We start from the raw sequence: 21991 nt of genomic DNA, 5'->3' as shown, positions 1-21991 counted from the left end.
CTTTTTGAACTTGTTACTTTTGAGCCTTAGAAATGAAATTCTGAGGGTTCTCTTTCTTCCTCCTCCTCCCAATCCTCTTTATAGTGTTGAGATATCCTGAAAGAATATTATTCTCAGTTCTTCCTTTTATTTACTTGCTAGAATGCTTTCAGAAAGATGATGACCTTTTTCCTTTTTTAAGAACCCAAAGTAAGTATTCACATATTTTCTCCTTATTTAGGACAGATAGCTCAAAGATGAAAAATTGGAATCCTAGCCATGTAGAATTTACTTCCTATGCACTTCTAATACAATCTTCAAAAAAATAAATAAGGTTCTTAAATCCAGCACAGTGGGTGATGAACTACACATTTAAACCAGAATCTTGGAAGTTATGTGAGCAAAGACAGCGTTGCATCAAGATTGCTGTCCCAGTAAAATTATTCACCCATGTGAAATAAGACCGGCTCCACAGCCATCCCTTAGACAACCTCATCTGTGCCCTGTCATTTAAATACATTGCCCAGGAACCGACTGTGATAGCTAAATTTTGACCCAAGGGATTATTTTAAAGTTCTTCTAGACTGGCTACATTTTGATGGGCTGAGAATGTTAATGAATTTGAATCACCTGTCCCCCTCTTTGGTTTCTCGTGTCCTTTATATAGCTTTGTGCCCACGTGTACCCAGGTGTAGCTCCCACTACACATGGCTTTTTTTCTTCCTCCATATCTGTAGGTTTGTGGGTAGCTCAGGCTTTAAGAACAGTAATTTTAAAGTACTAGCAGTTAGGATTTAATGACTTCATTGAAAGTTCTTGTTTTATTGTTCTTTGAGGATGTTTTATATGTTGAGACAACTGTATCCTTTTAAAAGGATAAAAATAATCAAGTAATATAGAAAATCCAGATAATGTAGTTACATTAACTGTATATCATTTATTTTCTCAGTTTTAGTACTGTTCTTTGACATTAGAAAATGGTGAAGGTAATAAGCGCTAATCGGGTACCTCTCCTGCTGTGCTATTTTTTCCTTGCATTTTGCTGAAATGTCTGATGCTTTGATCAGATTGCTGTGTATGCATACAGTTGGTCCATTTGAACCAATACTGTAGCTCTTAGTCTTGCCTCTCCCAGTGACTTTTCAAAATGAAAAATAGATCAGGGTGTTAGGTATTCTTGTAGATAGTGGATACAGGAGAACAACTTAAAGTTATGATGTAGTAAGTATATAATAAAATAGAATATGTCTTCCTTAGTTCTTAACCATCAAGAATACTACTTTAAAGTTTTGTGGATTGACCTAAGATTGTGGATCTAGGTTTGAGATACAAAACAAAAATACTACTAGGAAGAACTTTTTGTCAAGTCAGTGAATGATAAGCTTCCACAAAAATTTCATTATTATTTTGTTATCTGGGTTGACATTAGGGCTCTTGTTGCTGAGTGACTCCATTCTCATGAAGTCTCTTGAGCAGGGCCACAGAGCACGGAGTGAGTTTTAAATGTCAGGCTGCCCCAGTCTTCTAAAACCTGACCTCAGAGTTGTGCTTTTCACAGTCCCTGCTAGTCTGTCTCTGAACCAGTCAATGCATACTGTCCCTTACGGACACTTTCCCTTAGGAACCAGGGTCCTGGTTAACAACAAGCGTGCTTTCTGGGGCTTGGCAATTTCCATATTCACTGTTCTTGTACTAGGCCTGTTCTTTTTTTTCTTTCTTGGAGGTTTTCACTCCCCACTAGATGTCACCCCATTGCCACAGCTGCTCTGTTACCAGGGGCTCAGGGCTCTGTCTATGTAAGCTTTCTTCAATACAGGAGGGAACCGTCTCTCCAGAATTGTACCGGGTCTAGGAAGGATAATAACTATTATTTTTTGAGTGCTAAGTCATATAGCTATTAAGTAGCTGAGCTGCGGTTCAAACCAGGCAGTCCTCCTCCAGACACATTCTGAGTGGAGTAGCCAAGGCCTCTTAGAGGCTCTTAGAGTACGAAAACGGCCTCTCCCTGGCACATTCCTGAGAGTAGCCCCTGGAGGAGAGTCAGCGTCATCTCGCTCTCCTTCCTGCTTTCTCCCCCTGTGAAAGCAGGCAGCAGCATGTTTAGCTTTCACTTTCATTCACTGGCTTGGCCCTCAGTGACTCTTAAAAGCTACTAGTTCACGGTTCACCCCCTCTTCATGCCTCTCACTCGGCTTGTGCCAGGTTCTTTTTAAACACTCCCTTTGGTTAACACCAGGGCATCCACCTGTGCCCCTTACAAATGCTTTATTGTGCAAGATCTTCCATAAATAACCTGACGCCCAGACAAATGACTGGAAAGTTGACCTCATGTTCTCTTTTTCATGGGAGATACAGGTACGTTCATACTCAACAGTCTTTCATGACCCAGAACTTGCACTCCTGACCATTTATCTGGGGTAATGAAGACTTACATTCACACAAAAACCTGTACAAAAATATTTGTAGAAGCTTTCACATAATAGCCAAAGCTGAAAACAACCAGATGTCCTTCAGCAGGTAAAGGTTAAAGAAACTCTGGTATATCCGTACTATGGGATAGTACTCAGCAATAAAAAAGAAACAAACTGTTGATACAACTTACGTGACTCTCCAGACATTATGCAAAATGAAAAAGACATTCCCAAAAGGTTCCATGTATGGTACTATATGGTTCTATTTTTAACAGCATTATTGAGATGACAGAATTACAGAAACTGAAGGCAAAAGTAGTGGTTTCTGGGAGTTGGAGTGTGAAGGAAGAAGTATAAATCTCGTGGATTGTAGAGAACATTAGAATTATTGGGGTATAGCTATATGATCTGTAATTCTATCTCCAGTTGAAAAGCAAAATTTATTATTTTCATAATGTGAACTCGCTTCAGAAGACCTCACTTGGACCATTTTAAATTGAAAATTGAGGCTTGCGGCAAGGCATGGTGGCTCACGCCTATAATCCTAGCACTCTGGAAGGCTGAGGCAGGTGGATTGCTTGAGTTCATGAGTTTGAGCAAGACCCCCATCTTTCTACTAAAAATAGAAAAACTGAGACAAGAGGATCACTTGAGCTCAAGAGTTGGAGGTTGCTGTGAGCTATGACACCTCAGCACTCTACTGAGGGTGACAAAGTGAGACTCTGTCTCAAAAAAATAGTAATAATGTAATCACTTATTTCTGTATAGCAATTTCCCTCTGGCTTTCTAAAACTTTGTTCTTTTTTAGTCTGTCTCAAAAAAAAAGAAAAAGGAAGAAAAGAAAAGAAAGTTGAGACCAAATCCTATGTTGGAGGGAGGCCTTAATCATGAAGACTGCTTCGGTGGTGAGGACAAGAGAGGACAGTACTAGGTTTTGGGTGAATTCAGAATGTTTGTTTAAGGAAATCAAATTAAGTGGCTAAATGATATGAAGTTTGTTTGAATTGATAGTTACGGCCTCACAGAAAACTAGGACAGAATAGAAGAGGGCAGTTTGTGCATTATCAGGTCTTCATCATGTTTGCTGATACTTCTGTGGACTGATCCTCACGTGCATTTTGTGAGTCACTGTCATCAGGCACAGCCTGGCACTGATAGCCCTTATGATAGACCCTGACTTACAGATTGTAAACGGAGCTTCGTAAAATACCATTAATTATTTCTTTATATAAATTTATTTAAAGAGGTTTGGTAACAGTGAGCACGAATGACCAGTTAAAAGTTAACCTGAGTTTCAACCTGACCATGAATTTAGGATTTGGATTTTATATCTTACCATTTAGCATGGTATCTGGCCCATTTCAGGCACACGGTAAATGCTTAGTGAATTAATGTTGCCTTTTTTGTGGTCTGTGGTCCCTCCAGAGAAGAGTTGAGTGGGGAGACAGGGGAACCACATAGTCTTGATGCGCAGAGGTGCACTTGAGTGGGCCCTGACAAGGACAGCAGTGTGAGAGTGGAGGGCACCACAGTGTGGGGATGGGCAGGGGCTGGCTGTGTGGAGACTACTACAGATAGATTTGAGCCAGATTTTCCTTCACACTGAAAAAAGGGGAAAGGACAATCTCAGGAACAGATTTAAGGAAATTAAGTACCAGCATTCAAGATAGATTAGAAATATTTTTTCTTAAAAGTATGGTGTAAATATAAATATTGGTTTGGTGTAAATATAAATATTGGTTGTTTTTACTCTTTCCCCCCTATTACAAATAGTATTTTATTTCTCAAAATAGTTTTGTGGACTAACCTGGGAAGTAGCCTCCATTTATAACATGAAAAATGTACATTCTGAATTCAAATAATAACTGAAGAATGAATTCTCAGAGCCCAGTTTGTTCTCCCTTGATGGCACATAATTTCATTTATCTATTTTTACATGCTTTCTTGTTGGGAGAAACAAAGCAGCTCCTTTTTTTCTTCCTTTCCACTGCTACCTTATTACCTGTCAGGCACTTGACTAGTCTCAGAAGTTGATGCCTCACCCACAGATTTTTCTGGTTACTATCTGCAGGCCCTGCTAGCCTATATCTAATAGAACAGCAAGTTCTTTTTCATGTCACACCTTTATTATAACTGAAATTTCTATTTACTATATAGAACCTGGCGGGCACATTACAGCATTATTTTTGTTGAACCTTCTTAAGAATCCAGAGAGGAGGCGGAGCAAGATGGCAGCCGATTAACAGCTTCCTTGCATCTGGGCACCGTGAGTCTGGGGATATAGGACTCCAGGCATCTCTGACTGGTGGGATCTGCCTATCATCACCCCTGAGAGAATACAGGGAGTCAGTGAGAGACTTCTGGACCCCAAGAGGAGGACTAAAACAGTGGAAAACCGGCAAGTGGTCGCGTATGTTCAATCCGTCTAAAACCGCCCGCAACTTCCACAGGCACGAGAACTTAAAGAGCAAGAGGAAGTGAAAGGAAAATTAGGGCAAGGAAACAGATAAAAGAAATCACCCATGAGGAAGAATCAGCAGAAAACTCCAGGCAACATGAAGAACCAGTCCAGAACAACCCCACCAAGGGACTATGAGGTAGCTACTGCAGAGGATTCCACCTATACAGAAATGTTAGGAATGACAGAAAGGGAATTTAGAATACACATGTTGAAAACAATGAAAGAAATGATGGAAACAATGAAGGAAACTGCTAATAAAGTGGAAAATAACCAAAAGGAAATCCAAAAACAGAATCAAATCAGAGATGAACGATATGAAGAATATAAAAAGGATATAGCAGAGCTGAAGGAACTGGAACAGTCAATCAGGGAACTTAAAGATGCAATGGAAAGTATCAGCAACAGGTTAGACCATGCAGAAGAAAGAATTTCAGAGGTAGAAGACAAAGTTTTTGAGATAACTCAGATAGTACAAGAGGCAGAAAAGAAGAGAGAGAAAGCAGAACGTTCACTGTCAGAATTATGGGACTTTCTGAAGCGTTCCAACATACGAGTTATAGAAATTCCAGAAGGGGAAGAAGAATGCCCCAGAGGAATGGAAACCATACTAGAGAATATTATAAAAGAAAATTTCCCAAATATCACCAAAGATTCTGACACACTGCTTTCAGAGGGCTATCGGACCCCAGGTCGCCTCAACTCTGACCGAGCTTCTCCAAGACACATTGTGATGATCCTGTCCAAAGTCAAGACAAAAGAAACGATTCTGCAAGCTGCCAGGAGTAAGCGCCAGTTGACCTACAGGGGCAAATCCATCAGATTGACCGCAGACTTCTCTAATGAAACTTTCCAAGCAAGAAGACAATGGTCATCTACCTTTAATCTACTTAAACAGAACAATTTCCAGCCCAGAATTCTGTACCCTGCTAAGCTAAGCTTCAAAATTGACGGAGAAATCAAATCATTTACGGATATACAAACATTGAGGAAATTCGCCACAACAAGACCAGCTCTACAGGAAATACTTCAACCTGTTCTGCACACTGACCACCACAATGGATCAGCAGCAAAGTAAGAACTCAGAAATTAAAGGACAGAACCAAACCTCCACACTGATGCAAAAGATAAAACTAAGCAATGGACTCTCACAAAATAAGACGAATAGAATACTACCACACTTATCAATTATCTCAATAAATGTTAATGGCTTGAATTCCCCACTGAAGAGACATAGATTGGTTGACTGGATTAAAAAACACAAGCCATCCATTTGCTGTCTGCAAGAAACACACCTGGCTTCAAAAGACAAATTAAAGCTCCGAGTCAAGGGTTGGAAGACAATTTTTCAGGCAAATGGAATTCAGAAGAAAAGAGGAGTTGCAATCTTATTTTCAGATTCATGTGGATTTAAAGCAACTAAAGTCAAAAAAGACAAAGATGGTCACTTTATATTGGTCAAGGGAAAAATACAACAAGAAGACATTTCAATTCTAAATATCTATGCACCCAATTTAAATGCTCCCAGATTCTTGAAGCAGACCTTACTCAGTCTGAGCAATATGATATCTGATAATACCATCATAACAGGGGACCTTAACACTCCTCTTACAGAGCTGGACAGAACCTCTAAACAGAAATTAAACAAGGATATAAGAGACCTAAATGAGACCCTAGAACAACTGTGCTTGATAGACGCATATAGAACACTCCATCCCAAAGATAAAGAATATACATTCTTCTCATCACCCCATGGAACATTCTCCAAAATTGATCATATCCTGGGACACAAAACAAATATCAACAGAAACAAAAGAATTGAAATTTTACCTTGTATCTTCTCAGACCATAAGGCACTAAAGGTGGAACTCAACTCTAACAAAAATGCTTGACCCCACCCAAAGGCATGGAAACTAAACAATCTTCTGTTGAATAACAGATGGGTGAAGGAAGAAATAAAACAGGAAATCATTAACTTCCTTGAGCATAACAACAATGAAGACACAAGCTACCAAAACCTGTGGGATACTGCAAAAGCAGTTTTGAGAGGAAAATTCATCGCTTTAGATGCCTACATTCAAAAAACAGACAGAGAGCACATCAACAATCTCACAAGAGATCTTATAGAATTGGAAAAAGAAGAACAATCTAAGCCTAAACTCAGTAGAAGAAAAGAAATATCCAAAATCAAATCAGAGATCAATGAAATTGAAAACAAAAGAATCATTCAGAAAATTAATGAAACAAGGAGTTGGTTTTTTGAAAAAATAAATAAAATAGATAAACCATTGGCCAGACTAACGAGGAATAGAAAAGTAAAATCTCTAGTAACCTCAATCAGAAATGATAAAGGGGAAATAACAACTGATCCCACAGAGATACAAGAGATCATCTCTGAATACTACCAGAAACTCTATGCCCAGAAATTTGACAATGTGAAAGAAATGGATCAATATTTGGAATCACACCCTCTCCCTAGACTCAGCCAGGAAGAAATAGAGCTCCTGAACAGACCAATTTCAAGCACTGAGATCAAAGAAACAATAAAATCTTCCAACCAAAAAATGCCCTGGTCCAGATGGCTTCACACCAGAATTCTATCAAACCTTCAAGGAAGAGCTTATTCCTGTACTGCAGAATTTATTCCAAAAAAATGAGGAAGAAGGAATCTTCCCCAACACATTCTATAAAGCAAACATCACCCTGATACCAAAACCAGGAAAAGACCCAAACAAACAGGAGAATTTCAGACCAATCTCACTCATGAACATAGACGCAAAAATTCTCAACAAAATCCTAGCCAATAGATTACAGCTTATCATCAAAAAAGTCATTCATCATGATCAAGTAGGCTTCATCCCAGGGATGCAAGGCTGGTTTAACATACGCAAGTCTATAAACGTTATCCACCATATTAACAGAGGCAAAAATAAAGATCACATGATCCTCTCAATAGATGCAGAAAAAGCATTTGATAAAATCCAACATCCTTTTCTAATTAGAACACTGAAGAGTATAGGCATAGGTGGCGCATTTCTAAAACTGATTGAAGCTACCTATGACAAACCCACAGCCAATATTTTACTGAATGGAGTAAAACTGAAAGCTTTTCCTCTTAGAACTGGAACCAGACAAGGTTGTCCTCTGTCACCTTTACTATTCAACGTAGTGCTGGAAGTTCTAGCCAATACAATTAGGCAAGACAAGGAAATAAAGGGAATCCAAATGGGAGCAGAGGAGGTCAAACTCTCCCTCTTTGCTGACGACATGATCTTATACTTAGAGAACCCCAAAGACTCAACCACAAGACTCCTAGAAGTCATCAAAAAATACAGTAATGTTTCAGGATATAAAATCAATGTCCACAAGTCAGTAACCTTTGTGTACACCAATAACAGTCAAGATGAGAAGCTAATTAAGGACACAACTCCCTTCACCATAGTCTCAAAGAAAATGAAATACCTAGGAATATACCTAACGAAGGAGGTGAAGGACCTCTATAAAGAAAACTATGAACTCCTCAGAAAGGAAATAGCCGAGGATATTAACAAATGGAAGAACATACCATGCTCATGGATGGGAAGAATCAACATTGTTAAAATGTCTATACTTCCCAAAGCAATCTACCTATTCAATGCCATTCCTATCAAAATACCAACATCGTACTTTCAAGATTTGGAAAAAATGATTCTGCATTTTGTATGGAACCGGAAAAAAACCCCGTATAGCTAAGTCAGTTCTCTGTAACAAAAATAAAGCTGGGGGCATCAGCATACCAGATTTTAGTCTGTACTACAAAGCCATAGTGCTCAAGACAGCATGGTACTGGCACAAAAACAGAGACATAGACACTTGGAATGGAATTGAAAACCAAGAAATGAAACTAACATTTTACAACCACCTAATCTTTGATAAACCAAACAAGAACATACCTTGGGGGAAAAGACTCCCTATTCAATAAATGGTGTTGGGAGAACTGGATGTCTACATGTAAAAGACTGAAACTGGACCCACACCTCTCCCCACTCACAAAAATTGATTCAAGATGGATAAAGGACTTAAACTTAAGGCATGAAACAATAAAAATCCTCCAAGAAAGCATAGGAAAAACACTGGAAGATATTCGCCTGGGGAAAGACTTCATGAAGAAGACTGCCATGGCAATTGCAACAACAACAAAAATAAACAAATGGGACTTCATTAAACTGAAAAGCTTCTGTACAGCTAAGGAGACAATAACCAAAGCAAAGAGACAACCTACAGAATGGGAAAGGATATTTGCATATTTTCAATCAGACAAAAGCTTGATAACTAGGATCTATAGAGAACTCAAATTAATCCACATGAAAAAAGCCAACAATCCCTTATATCAATGGGCAAGAGACATGAATAGAACTTTCTCTAAAGACGACAGATGAATGGCTAACAAACACATGAAAAAATGTTCATCATCTCTATATATTAGAGAAATGCAAATCAAAACAACCCTGAGATATCATCTAACCCCAGTGAGAATGGCCCACATCACAAAATCTCAGAACTGCAGATGCTGGCATGGATGTGGAGAGAAGGGAACACTTTTACACTGCTGGTGGGACTGCAAACTAGTACAACCTTTCTGGAAGGAAGTATGGAGAAACCTCAAAGCACTCAAGCTAGACCTCCCATTTGATCCTGCAATCCCATTACTGGGCATCTACCCAGAAGGAAAGAAATCCTTTTATCATAAGGACACTTGTACTAGACTGTTTATTGCAGCTCAATTTACAATTGCCAAAATGTGGAAACAACCTAAATGCCCACCAACCCAGGAATGGATTAACAAGCTGTGGTATATGTATACCATGGAATACTATTCAGCCATTAAAAAAAATGGAGACTTTACATCCTTCGTATTAACCTGGATGGAAGTGGAAGACATTATTCTTAGTAAAGCATCACAAGAATGGAGAAGCATAAATCCTATGTACTCAATTTTGATATGAGGACAATTAATGACAATTATGGTTATGGGGGGGAAACAGAGGGAAGGAGGGAGGTGGGTGGGGCCTTGGTGTGTGTCACACTTTATGGGGGCAAGACATGATTGCAAGAGGGACTTTACCTAACAATTGCAATCAGTGTAACCTGGCTTATTGTACCCTCAATTAATCCCCAACAATAAAAAAAAAAAAAAAAAGAAAGGAAAAGAATCCAGAGAAACTGCTGAGTGACCACTGAAAAGACGATCTCATCTTAAGGCTTGCGTGAGTATTTTCTACTGTGGACTTACAATATGTAAAACCTTCAGAAAACTGTGGCCTTGCTTTAGGGCAGATTCAGTTCTGAGATGAAGATGAAAAATGTTTGTCATTAGATTTACTAAATGGGAGTAAGATTAGCTGTTTCTCAAGGACTCAGAGAAACTGACAAAATATACTACACTTATTCTTACCTAAAAAAATAGACAAGAATGTCTATTTTACTGAGCCAACATTCAGAAGAATCCCAGTCTGCAAACCACAAGAATTCTTACTGTGTTTAAATCAAAAACACCAAGTAGATTGTTTTTTGTAATCTGTTTGTACAGAATTTAATCAAAACATATTACCTCTTGAAAAGCCCTTGATAATATGGTATTATTTTTAAAAGGTTTGTGCTAACTTTGTCTTCTTCGTGATCCAATCCCATAAATAGTGTAAGGGAAAAATAGATTACTTTCAAAAAAGAATTCTTGACTATTTTATTGAGTAATTTCTTCTCACTGAGTTAATTTTAAAAAATTACATATAGTATCATAAAATGAAGTTTATTTTATCTTGATCCCTGTAATTCTTTTTTTTTTTTTTTTTTTTTTTAGACAGAGTCTCACTATGTCGCCCTCAGTACAGTGCTGTGGCGTCACAGCTCACAGCAACCTCCAACTCCCGGGCTTAGGTGATTCTCTTGCCTCAGCCTCCCAAGTAGCTGGGACTACAGGCGCCCGCCACAACGCCCGGCTATTTTTTTATTGCAGTTATCATTGTTTGGCAGGCCCAGGCCGGGTGGCTGGCGCCGTAACCACTGTGCTATGGGCGCCGAGCTGATCTCTATAATTCCTAATCCTAAGCAGATTTGTCTCTTATTTGGAATTAACCTTGACAGTTCCTTCCCACCTTTCTTATCTCATGAGTCATTGAGTTATGCCAATCCTATCTTCTCTGCTCCTCTCTAGTATGTCCTCTTCCACCTACCACCGCGTCAGAGCAGGCTGTCGTCATTTCTTGCCTAAATTACTAAATTGCCTACTGATTGATCTCCCCGCCTTCCATTCAGCTCCTTTCCCCTCTCCAATACAGCCCCTCCATATCGCCATCAGGTCGTCTTCCTCAAAGAGTAATAAGACTCTGCCACTTCCTCAGCTTAAGATCCTTCAGTGGCTCCTCACTGAAATTCAGGTATAATTAACCTTACCATGGAGTTAAGTAAAACTCAGTAAAAGCCTCTAGATGATGCCTGCCTCAGAACAGGACCCAATATGTGATAATGCCACCCCTGCCCGTGTAAGGCCGCCCAGGTCTAGGGGACAGTGGCTTTGCTGGGAAGCCAGGAGCCAAGAATCTCACCAAACTCAGCAGCCGTGCTTTCCTGAATCCCCTTGAGGGTAGGCACAAAAATAGATAGGTTTAGCATCCATTCATGCATTTTCCATAAAGAAGGATTTCTTCTGATAAACTGTGCAAGCAAAGCCCATCTGTGACTAAGCTTTGATAACCTTAGAGTAAGACAGCCATCACTATAAATGCATCAGTCTCGCCTTTCTGCTTTCTTGTTTTATTTTCTCTTCAAATTCTTAGTAAAGTTTCTTTTTATAGGCTGTAACTTTTTCTTAAATGAACCAAAGGGAAAAGAAAGAGAGAGACCTAGTTGATTGTACTTTGTTAAATCAGAATGTTCTGAGCGTTCAGGCATGCCAGTGGGGCAGGGAAGCATCAGTGGGTGTGGGCAGTCTGGTGATCTGGTTAGTCAAAGGGATGAGACTGATATTGGACCCCGCTGGGCGTGCTGCTCTCGTCCTGCCTCTCTACTCCCAGACACATGCTTTCCTCTTCACCTGACATTCTTCAGACGATGGGAATTTAGCATTGAGAAAACCACAGAACAGAGCAGAATAGAATTAATACTGCAAAAAGAAGGATAATATGAATTGATTTCACAGTATTTCCAATTTTTAAATTCAGTTTATTACTTTCCTAAGCCTTTCTCTTTCTATGAAAGAACTATAAAGTTCTTATTGAGCATGTTATTTCTATGCAGGTAGTTTTTTTTTTTTTTTACCGTATAGAATATCTCAAATACAAGAAGAAGCAAATAATGCTTGCTTCGGCAGCACATATACTAAAATCGGAATGATACAGAGAAGATTAGCATGGCCCCTGCACAAAGATGACATGCAAATTTGTGAAGTGTTCCATATTTTTGGTGCATTTTACAAGGGTAGATGTTAAATTTACTAAGTGTCGAGTATAAATGTCTTAACACAATAACTAAGAAAATGTGGTAAAGGCTATGTTAACCAGTTTGATGCAAATATTTCAAATGGCATATAAAACCAGCACATTGTACCCCATAATTGCATTAATGTACACAGCTATGATTTAATAGTAAAAAGAAGCAAATATATGAAAGAGAATTATTTTCTATTTAAAAAGAATGTATCAGCAGTAGCATTTTTAAATATATATTTATACATATATGTAGTTCTTTTAAGTTTAAAGATCATGTTATCTGACAACTCAATAAACATAAATCCAAGCAATTATGTCTTGCTTAACTTTAAAAATGTCTTAATTTTTTTATATGGTGAAAAGCAAAATAGAGCTTTATGGTAATTTAATTGTAATTTTGATCGAACAGATGTGAAGAAAATAAAACATTTTAATGGAAAATAAAGTATGTAATTAAAGTATAATTAATAACTCTGTTTAAAAAATTTTTAAAAATAGGCCAGGCGTGGTAGCTCACGCCTGTAGTCCCAGTGCTGTGGGAGGCTGAGGCAGGTGGATTGCCTGAGCTCAGAGGTTCTAGACCAGTATGAGCAGCAGTGAGCCAGAGTAAGACCCCATCTCTACTAACATCAAAAAAAAAAAAAAAAAAAAACAGACGTGGTGGTGGGTGTCTGTAATCCCAGCTACTCGGGAGGCAACGGGACAGAGCATTGCCAGAGGAAGAACATTAAAAAAAAGAAGAAAGAAAATGAACAATAAAAAAGAATACTTCAAACAAAGAAGAATGAACAAGAAAGCTGAAATTTTAAAAAAAATAAATAAATTTAGAAAATAACTGTTGTTTCTGTTTGGTAAGGTACTTTATTAGAGGCAGGAGGCCAAGATGGATAAGATGTAGTGCTTTTCTAAATGACTTTATTGTGTTGATTTCATTTGACTTTATCAAATCTTACCTCATTTCATTACAGGCATTTGCTATCCGCAAATCAGAACAATGTCCTACGTTTTTGTAAATGATTCTTCGCAGACTAATGTGCCGTTGCTACAAGCCTGTATTGATGGAGACTTTAACTATTCCAAGCGGCTTTTGGAAAGTGGCTTTGACCCAAATATTCGTGACAGCAGGGGCAGAACAGGCCTACACCTGGCAGCAGCTCGCGGGAATGTAGACATCTGCCAGTTACTGCATAAATTTGGTGCTGATCTTCTGGCCACAGATTATCAAGGAAACACAGCTCTTCACCTTTGTGGCCATGTGGACACCATTCAATTCTTAGTTTCCAATGGACTAAAAATTGACATTTGGTGAGTTCTCTGTGCTTTTTGAAGTCTAGTCATTTCTTCCCTTTACTCTGTCAACCTGTACTCTAATCTCAGAGTCTACTGATTCTGTTTACTTGTTGATCAATTGTAATGACAAGTTCAGAAAGGCATTGAAGATAGTGTTATCTTGTTGCGTGGGTGAGGGAAGGAACAAGGGAATGACTTACATGTTTTTACTGAAGCAGTATAATTTACCTATGAAAATAGTGCCCAGCTTCTGCTGTTAATTAATTGTATAGTATAAGATGGGCGGGGGGGGGGGGAAGTGGAGAAACAAAGAAAGAACAATTGTTGGAAATCTTTGAGCTATATGTGTTTACTTATGTTAACTCGTGAAATCCTCAGAGTGAATAACTCTCACAGTAGGTGTAATCTTCATTTCACAGATGAGATAGTTGAGACAAAAAGGATTAAACGATTTGAGAAAGGTCACAAGGTTTAGAAGGGACAGAGCTGGAATTTGAACCTAGTTCTGCTGATTCCAGAGCTCATGTGCCTTGTGTCATATACTGTATCATGCTAGCTTCATGATTTCTCTGGGGTCCAGAGTCCTTTTTAGACTCAGTCATCTGAGGAAGTCATGGGGGTTTTTGTTTGCTTTAGAGATACCCTATTTCTTGAGTGGGAAAGGTGGCAAGCCTACTGAGCTGGACCTTTAAGTTACAGTTGCATGCTACCCTAATTTATTGGTGTCATAATGTCCTAAATCTGAATAAGTAGCAAATGGTTCTATTAATGGGATCTAAATTAACTGCAGGATTTAAAGTGATTCTGGTTCTCTCCTGTTGTTAGTCCTAAGTAGCTGAGTGAACCAAAGCAACTTATTTAACCCCTTTTTTAAAAAAATTCTTAAAACTTGTTCTATGTATACTCCTCCCATAAAATGAAATGTCAGATAAGATGAGTCTACAGCTAGACTTCCCAATTAATCTGTGAGAAGATGGTCTCTCTATCTTTTCCTTTATCTGCTCTTTTGCCTGTATATATTGTCTTTTGCCTTTCCCTGGAAGGAAAAAATTGGTTAATTGAAAATTCAACTTCTGCCTTGACCTTTGGCTGTGCCCTGGGTTTTAGTTTTGAGTTAATTTGGCTCATCTTTTCTTCACTGAAATCTGCACAAGTGGGCGCTAACAATGTAATTCACCATGTAGTATAACTGCTACAATGATGTCTTTATTTTTTCAACATTTTTAGCAATCATCAAGGTGCTACTCCCTTAGTTCTAGCAAAACGCAGGGGAGTGAATAAAGATGTTATCCGATTGCTGGAATCTTTGGAAGAACAGGAGGTAAAAGGATTTAACAGAGGAACCCACTCGAAACTGGAGACCATGCAGACAGCTGAGAGTGAAAGGTACTTGAGATATGTATTTATTTGTTTATCATTTATTATGTATTTATTAATTAGAGACAGGATCTCACTATGTTACCCAGGCTGTCCTTAATTCCTGTGCTAAATCAGTCCTGCGTGAGCTTCCTCAGTACCTAGGACTACAGGCATAAACCAAGCAAGATAAAATTTTTAAGGGGCAAGTCACTTAAGTACCTGGATCTTTTTTGGTGACCTTACATTCATTTGATTTCAGGTGCAGAGTTTTGATACTTTCCTTGAACTTTATATAGGCCCTTATGGCTTCAGGTTATAATTGAAAAGCTGTAAACAGAAATTATACACCACATGCATATAATGTTCTACTAGCCACCTGTTGTATCGACAGCATGAGGGAGAAGAATAGTTAAGAGCTGAATCTGAGATGAGGAGGAAGCAGAAGTTTGGGAGTGTTAAATACAGGTCACAAAAAAATGAAATTTCAAAAAAAGATAAGAAACATAAGCAAGCCTGAGAAGTTGGACAGTGTTAGAAATGACCAGAAAGTAGTTTCAATGGTAGGAAAGTGGAGTGCTGAGAGACAGTGAAACAGGAGAGGGAAAGTAAGACAAGATTTAACACATACTCAATTTGGGGATGTGAAAGTGACAAGATTTAACATACACACAAGTCAGAAATGTGCAAGTGACTTTTAGATGAATTTGGACTAGTGAAATGTGATAGAAGTGAAGATGTGGTGATTGACAGGGTCTTCAGCATCTCATCATTTTCTGTCTGGAAGCTGTGGAGAGCACAGTTCAGAGAGCTGTGAAAAGGTGGCCGGTCATTTTTTCTCCTGGCCCCCCTGGCTCAGCAGGTGGTCAGTAGACGAGACCTAGGTGTCGTGGTGCCAAGCTTAGTTGACCACCATGGATTTTCAGCCTTCAAGATTAAACAAATGTGGTAAGAAGAATGAGGGGCTGACTGAAGTCTTGTAGTCTCTTCGCAAGATTTTTGGTAGACTATAAATAGAACAGAAAGGGGCCCACATGAGCATCAGCATCAGCTGTTGACCTGAAAGCTAATTGACCACGACTTGGATTTAGGCTCACACAGACCACGTATGCCATCAGGATCGTTCTGTGAGATCTAAATGAAATCCTCTCTGGTTTTCACAGCTCATCCTTCACGCGCTCCCTCCCTGCTCATTGCTTTCCTTCTCTCTCTGTGTGCTGGTTCTTCCGCTCCTTGGGGACCATTAATTCCATTCCCAAGCTTAGGTCTATTTTGTTTAGATACTTTCAAGCACTTACTACTGTCCTAAAGAAATCTAAGAGTTTTGCTTCTAAAATTGTGTATGCTTTTTATGAGTTATCACAAAAGCTGACGAATAGATAAAATTCACAAGTCGTCAAATGCATTTGCAAGCCCTTTCACTCTCTCCTGTGTAGTCTGGATGGACAGAACCCAAAAGCACTTTAATAATACTCGATTAACTATTATTTGTTTAAGATCCTGTTCCTCCAAAACATGGTGTTTTGGAAGGAGCATGGTATACTTGGGGGAACTTCATTTTGCTAACAGCCAGTTTCTTGCAACTTCTTTATCAGAAATGTACTTTTAACATGAGTTTGCCTCAGTTGTGATTACTTATTAGTTAAGCAGTGATTAGTCATTTGAGCAGCTCAGTACAAAACACTCCTACTTCTTTCACTTACCTGCCATTTCACTTCAGCATGAGAGTTTATATGATGGTGTATAAAACCAGTTCGTCAAAAATTAAATTATTCATCCTTTATTCCTGGCCTTCAGTGTCAGGATAGAAATGCAGTGGTTGAAGCCTAAGTTTGAAAGTGTAAAGGCCATACCATTAGGAAAATGCAAATCAGAACCACGGTGAAATACCACTTCACACCTACTAGGATTAATGAAATGAAAAATGAAAAAGATAGACAATAACAAGGGTTATCAGGAATGTAGAGAAGTTAGAACACTCAATACATCGCTACTGGGAATGGAAAATAGTACAGCTGCTTTGGAAAAGTCTGGCAATTCTTCAAAAAGTTACACATAGAATTACAACCTGACCAGCAATTCCACTTCCAGGTATAGATACCAAAGAAAATTGAAACTTTATGTTTACACAAAAACTTGTGCACAGTTGTTCATAGCAGTGTTATTCACAGTAGCCAAGATGTGGAAACAACTCAAATGTCCATCAGCCGATGAATGAATAAACAAAATGTCTTCACGTCATCCAGTGGAATATTATTTCGCCACCAAAAGGAATGAAGTACTGATGCATGCTCCAAAGCACAAAAGGCCACCTATTATGTGACTCTGTAATGTGAAATGTCCAGCATAGGCCAATCCCTAGAGACGTAAAGTAGATTACTGGTTATTAGAAGCTGGGGAAAGGGGCAATGCGGAATGACTGCTCGTAAGTTCAGAGTTTTTTATGCCCATGATAGAACCATACTAGAATTAGTGGAAATGGCTACACAAGTTGAGTATGCTAAAGCCCACTGATTATTTATAAAGTTTTAAAAAGTGAATTTTATGGTATGTAAATTAAATCTCAATTTTTGAAAGTAGAAGAGAAAGTTTGAAGAGATTAGCTAGCATGCAGCATTGTGGCTTAGCTGTGTAACACCCTTTCCTAGGACAGAAGGTAATACAGTAAGGTTTTCAATGTATTTACTGCAGTATTTTCTACTTCCCTTAGGATTCCCTGAGACATGGTACAACTTCTATCATCCTATACATCAAATTGATGAAAAATATTTCCACACTCCACCAGACTGTTCAGGTTTAATTTAGTTCCTTTTTTTCATTTGGTAGTTCTGGAATGACAGAGACTGTGCAAATGACACAGGTTTTTAAAAGGCCATATACACATGCATACACACAAACACACCCCGTTATGTCCGAGTTAGTTATTCCCTGGACAGTAGAAAGCATTTCATTGAATAAAGTTTCTATAGAAAACTCCGATTGGCAGAGCTTCATGGGCTCCTAGAGAATACTTGCTGAGTTTTCATGTTAAGCCAACATCTCTGAGTGAGAGCGTGTCCCTCAGACATAGTAAGTTTTGTATAGGTCAAACTAGGCCTTTCCTGAGCTGCTTTATTGTGGGTTCACTTGGTCAGGCCTTCTTAATGTTCTTGTCTTATTTTTAAACTTGCTTAAGTTTTTTTAAACTTCTGTGTTGTAGATTCCCACTGAAAATCTTTTCTCTTAGAGAATAAACATCTTTTAATACTAAAAAACAAAAGTTTCATGTCAGGCAGACTGGCCCATTAGGAAGTCAGCATGGCACAATCAGGGAAGAACTCAATACTGGTAAAGGCTGAAGTACCTCAGGTTAATGGTGTAAAGAAGTAAAGTTGTAGGTTACAAACCTGCCAGTTTCACACATGCTTTCTCCTAGTTCATGGTGAATGAGACTAAGACATTGTTTTATGCTGTTTTCGTGGTTCTGAGCCAAGGTGTTTGGAAAAACCATAAAGGGAAGGGACATGGGAAGGGTGGTCATGACCTTCTATAACCAACAGATAGTTGGTGCCTGTGATTGCGGCCATTGTGACTTTAGTCTGTGAGACTCTGATATTGGGCCTGCATGCTGTCATGTAACGGTGGGTGCTGATTCCCTAGAGCTTCTGCATGCAAAAGGCAGATGCAGTGTCCTGGTTTCTCTATATGGGGCTCATATTTCTCACTTATGTAGTTCTGAAAACCAGAATCAGTGTCTTTGTGGTGTTTGTACAACCTTATTTTCAACTAGACTCAACCATTATGCAGAAGAAAAATAAACCTATTCTGTGTTATTGTAGAAAATAGAACTAAAACCAGTAGGAAGAAACTACTCAGAATTCCTAGTGATTACACCAGTCCCCATGTACAACCAACCGACTTACATTCTGAGAGGCATACACTTCTAAAGAAGGAATTCTTCGTGGTGAGATTAGTGAACTAAATTAAAAATTCCCTTTTAACTGTAAGCTTCACACACTGTGAATTTTTTTTAAATTTACCCTTCTTTGCTTATTTTCTTTTTCTTCTTGGCAGAAATTTATTTTCTCCCAATTCTAGAGGCTAGGAGTCTGATATCAAGCCATCAGCAGACTTGGTTTCTTCTCAGGACTCTCACCACTTTCAGATGTCTTCACCTTCATGTCTGCTTATTTTCATGGACATCTTTTTTGTTTCTGGAGAGTGCAGTGGTGTCATCGTAGCTCATTGCAACCTCAAACTCTTGGGCTCAAGCAGTTCTCCTGTCAAAGCCTTCTGAGTAGTTGGGACTACAGGGTGTGTGCCACCATACCCAGCTAATTTTTCTATTTTTTGTAGAAACAGTCTCGCTCAAGATGGTCTCGAGCTCTTGGGCTCAAGCAATCCTCCCATAGTACTAGGATTACAAGTATGAGCCCACTTACATAAATTCTCAAATTATGAATCTTCATTTTGAATCTTCTTCCTAAATTTAAAATAAAAATGTGTTTTGGCTTAGTATCTTGATGAAAACAACTCATTTGACCTATCTCAAGACTTCTGCTTGGTACTTCTTTAAGTAGGATTTTTTTCTTTAAGAGATGGTGTCTCACTCTGTCAGGCTGGTGTTAAGTTCGACCATAGTTCACCATAACCTCCAACCCCTGAGCTCAGTTGATCCTCCTGCCTTAGCCTCCTGAATACCTTAGACTATAGAGGCATGCACCACCATGCCTGGCTAATTTTTAAATTTTCTTTGTAGAGACAGGTTCTTGTTAGTTGCCCAGGCTGGTCTCAAACTCCTGGCTTCAAACAGTTCTCCTACCTTGGCCTCCCAAGGTCCTAGAAGCCACTGGGCCTGGCCATTAATAGGATTTCTAACTTGACTCTGTTAGATACTCAATCAAGAAACATACTCATTATGGTCTAGCAGTTTTCAGCTTCAGGTAGATTGTCCAGATACCTGTGGATATATAAATCAATATGTAAGCATGTAAGAGTGTACGTATGTGTCCATTTTTTCTTATGTGTGTTATAAATTTGGTCTTTTCTAAATAAGATGGTACCTATTGTTTTACGTTTTTGAAATGGGTGAGGTATTGGTTTCATGCCCTTTCTTTTTCCTTCTTGCACAGTGCCATGGAAAGCCACTCTCTCCTCAATCCCAATCTACAGCAAGGCGAAGGAGTCCTTTCCAGCTTTCGAACCACATGGCAGGAGTTTGTAGAGGATCTGGGCTTCTGGAGGGTCTTGCTTCTGATCTTTGTCATCGCTTTGCTGTCTCTTGGCATTGCCTACTATGTGAGTGGGGTGCTGCCCTTCGTGGAAAACCAGCCTGAATTGGTGCATTGAAGGGGCTATGGAAGATGAGGCAAATGCTCTTTCCTGGCTTTGTATTTGTTCTCAGCTTCCCAAAACTCTTCTTAGTGCAAGGCAGTGAGGGCTGTACATTTTTCTTTTTGCATTTTTACCTATCATAATCCTTTTACATAATGACATGTTTATTTGAACTAACTACACACTACAATCAAGTAAACTGCATCCTAACGCTACCTCTGACTCAACCTGACTTCTTAGGAAAACCTATACCTAACCTTGTTTGACAAAAGAAATGGAAATGATTAGAAAATGGGGGATAAAGGAAGGGGCTAGGAAGTCCTTGCTCTCAAAACCATACTCTAATATAGGACCAACTGAAGCATTGAAAAAATACATTTCGTACATGATTAGTTTTTTTGGTGGTTTTGTTTTTATTTTTGCAAGAACCGCTCTTTTTTATTTTTTGCTTTCTCTAGGGATAGGACAAAAGTTTAAAACTTGAAGTACATTTTTCAAATCTTATATAGCCAATTAGTATTGTTAGAATCTGTGTGGTTTATTTTAAAATTTTTAAGTCTAGTCATAAACCAAACAAAACTTTTGAAAATGAGCTATATTTTCTTCAAAAATGATTGATTTGATCTTATATTTATTTGGTTTTTGGATAATTTTTTTGTAAACTGCATTGCTTGTTAATATGGTGAAAAATAAACTTGAGGAATACATTTTGTTCACTTTTCAATTTCCCCTGCTGTTTATTTTAAAGGTCTTTTATTCACCAAAATTATACTCAGAAAACACTTTTTCTACTGAATAGTAGCAGGAAAAATAATTCTGATATTTAATTGTCCCAGTTCTGAGGCACTATTATTATGTTGAAAAATACAGTTCTATAAGCTAGCTGTGTTGTCACAGTTGTATCATGGTTCATGACTATTTCACGTGCAATCCTGTTTAGAAGCCCTGTTAGGCTTTTCTTAACAGTACCATCCATATCAGTAATTCTCTGAAGGCAAGAACGGATGGAATATTTCTGAGTTAACAGACCTGAACAATATTGTACTGGGTATCATAAACTCTTTATGAACGGTAATATTATGTAAATGGAAATCTGGCTTCCGAACTATATTGCAGCTTTCAGCAGTAAGTTTGAAAGCCTCTTTTGTTAATGATTCTGTAATGTATAAATCATGTTCTTGGGCTATTAAAAAAGAATATGAAAGCTTGATAATTATTCATTATGTAAAGTCAGAAAATTGTAGAGAAGGAACTAATGGTTTTATTTTTTAGAACAAAGGCATCAAGCTACTGCTAATTGAATTGTTGCTAGAATTATAATTATAGTTTAGAATTGAATTGGTATTTCTATGATTCTTTTGCTTCTTGATGGTTTCTCTTTTGTATTTATATATCTAGAGTTGAGGCTTTTTCTTTCATGTGGCTTTATCCCCTCTTAAATGGCTGTTGTAAAATTGCCTAGTAACTAGCTGCTTCCATATCAGCTTGCAGAGTCTTGCTTCTAAGTTAGATACAAACAAAATAAATCATACTTGGTGTAAATAGAGCAAAAAAATAGTTGGCTTTAGAATAGAGAACACTAGAACTCAAATTTGAAGTATATTCAAAATGAAAGCTTTGGAATTAGCTTTACGTTTGTTTGTAAATCTAAACAGATACAAAAATGGGTCTATATATGTAAATATCCTTGCATTTTTAAAAATTAATGTTCCTTTTTA

General features: G+C 38.3%; 1 protein-coding gene and 1 non-coding gene across 5 annotated transcripts in view; both read left to right on the top strand.

Annotated features, from left to right (window-relative positions):
• ANKRD46 (ankyrin repeat domain 46) overlaps window positions 1-20638 on the top strand; it is a 29517-nt gene extending 8879 nt beyond the window's left edge. For 2 of the 4 annotated variants that reach the window (XM_053558992.1, XM_053558994.1), the window contains exons 2-4: window positions 13283-13619; window positions 14832-14990; window positions 20072-20545. In XM_053558992.1, the coding sequence (XP_053414967.1) occupies window positions 13309-13619; window positions 14832-14990; window positions 20072-20288 (687 nt within the window). In that variant the 5' untranslated portion in view covers window positions 13283-13308 and the 3' untranslated portion in view covers window positions 20289-20545. Of the gene's footprint in view, window positions 1-10041; window positions 10095-13282; window positions 13620-14831; window positions 14991-20071 lie in introns of those variants that run through there. The other 2 variants (XM_053558990.1, XM_053558991.1) reach the window with 2 other exon arrangements.
• On the top strand, window positions 12181-12287 carry LOC128564080 (U6 spliceosomal RNA). The gene has a single exon (XR_008373968.1). It is a non-coding gene; the product is annotated as a U6 spliceosomal RNA (small nuclear RNA).
• Window positions 20639-21991: the final 1353 nt, after the last annotated feature.

The sequence above is a fragment of the Nycticebus coucang genome, chromosome 13, assembly GCF_027406575.1.
Source record: "Nycticebus coucang isolate mNycCou1 chromosome 13, mNycCou1.pri, whole genome shotgun sequence".
NCBI classification, from domain to species: domain Eukaryota; kingdom Metazoa; phylum Chordata; class Mammalia; order Primates; family Lorisidae; genus Nycticebus; species Nycticebus coucang.
The sequence above is the reverse complement of the archived record's forward strand: the minus strand, read 5'-3'. Positions and strand labels throughout refer to the sequence as shown.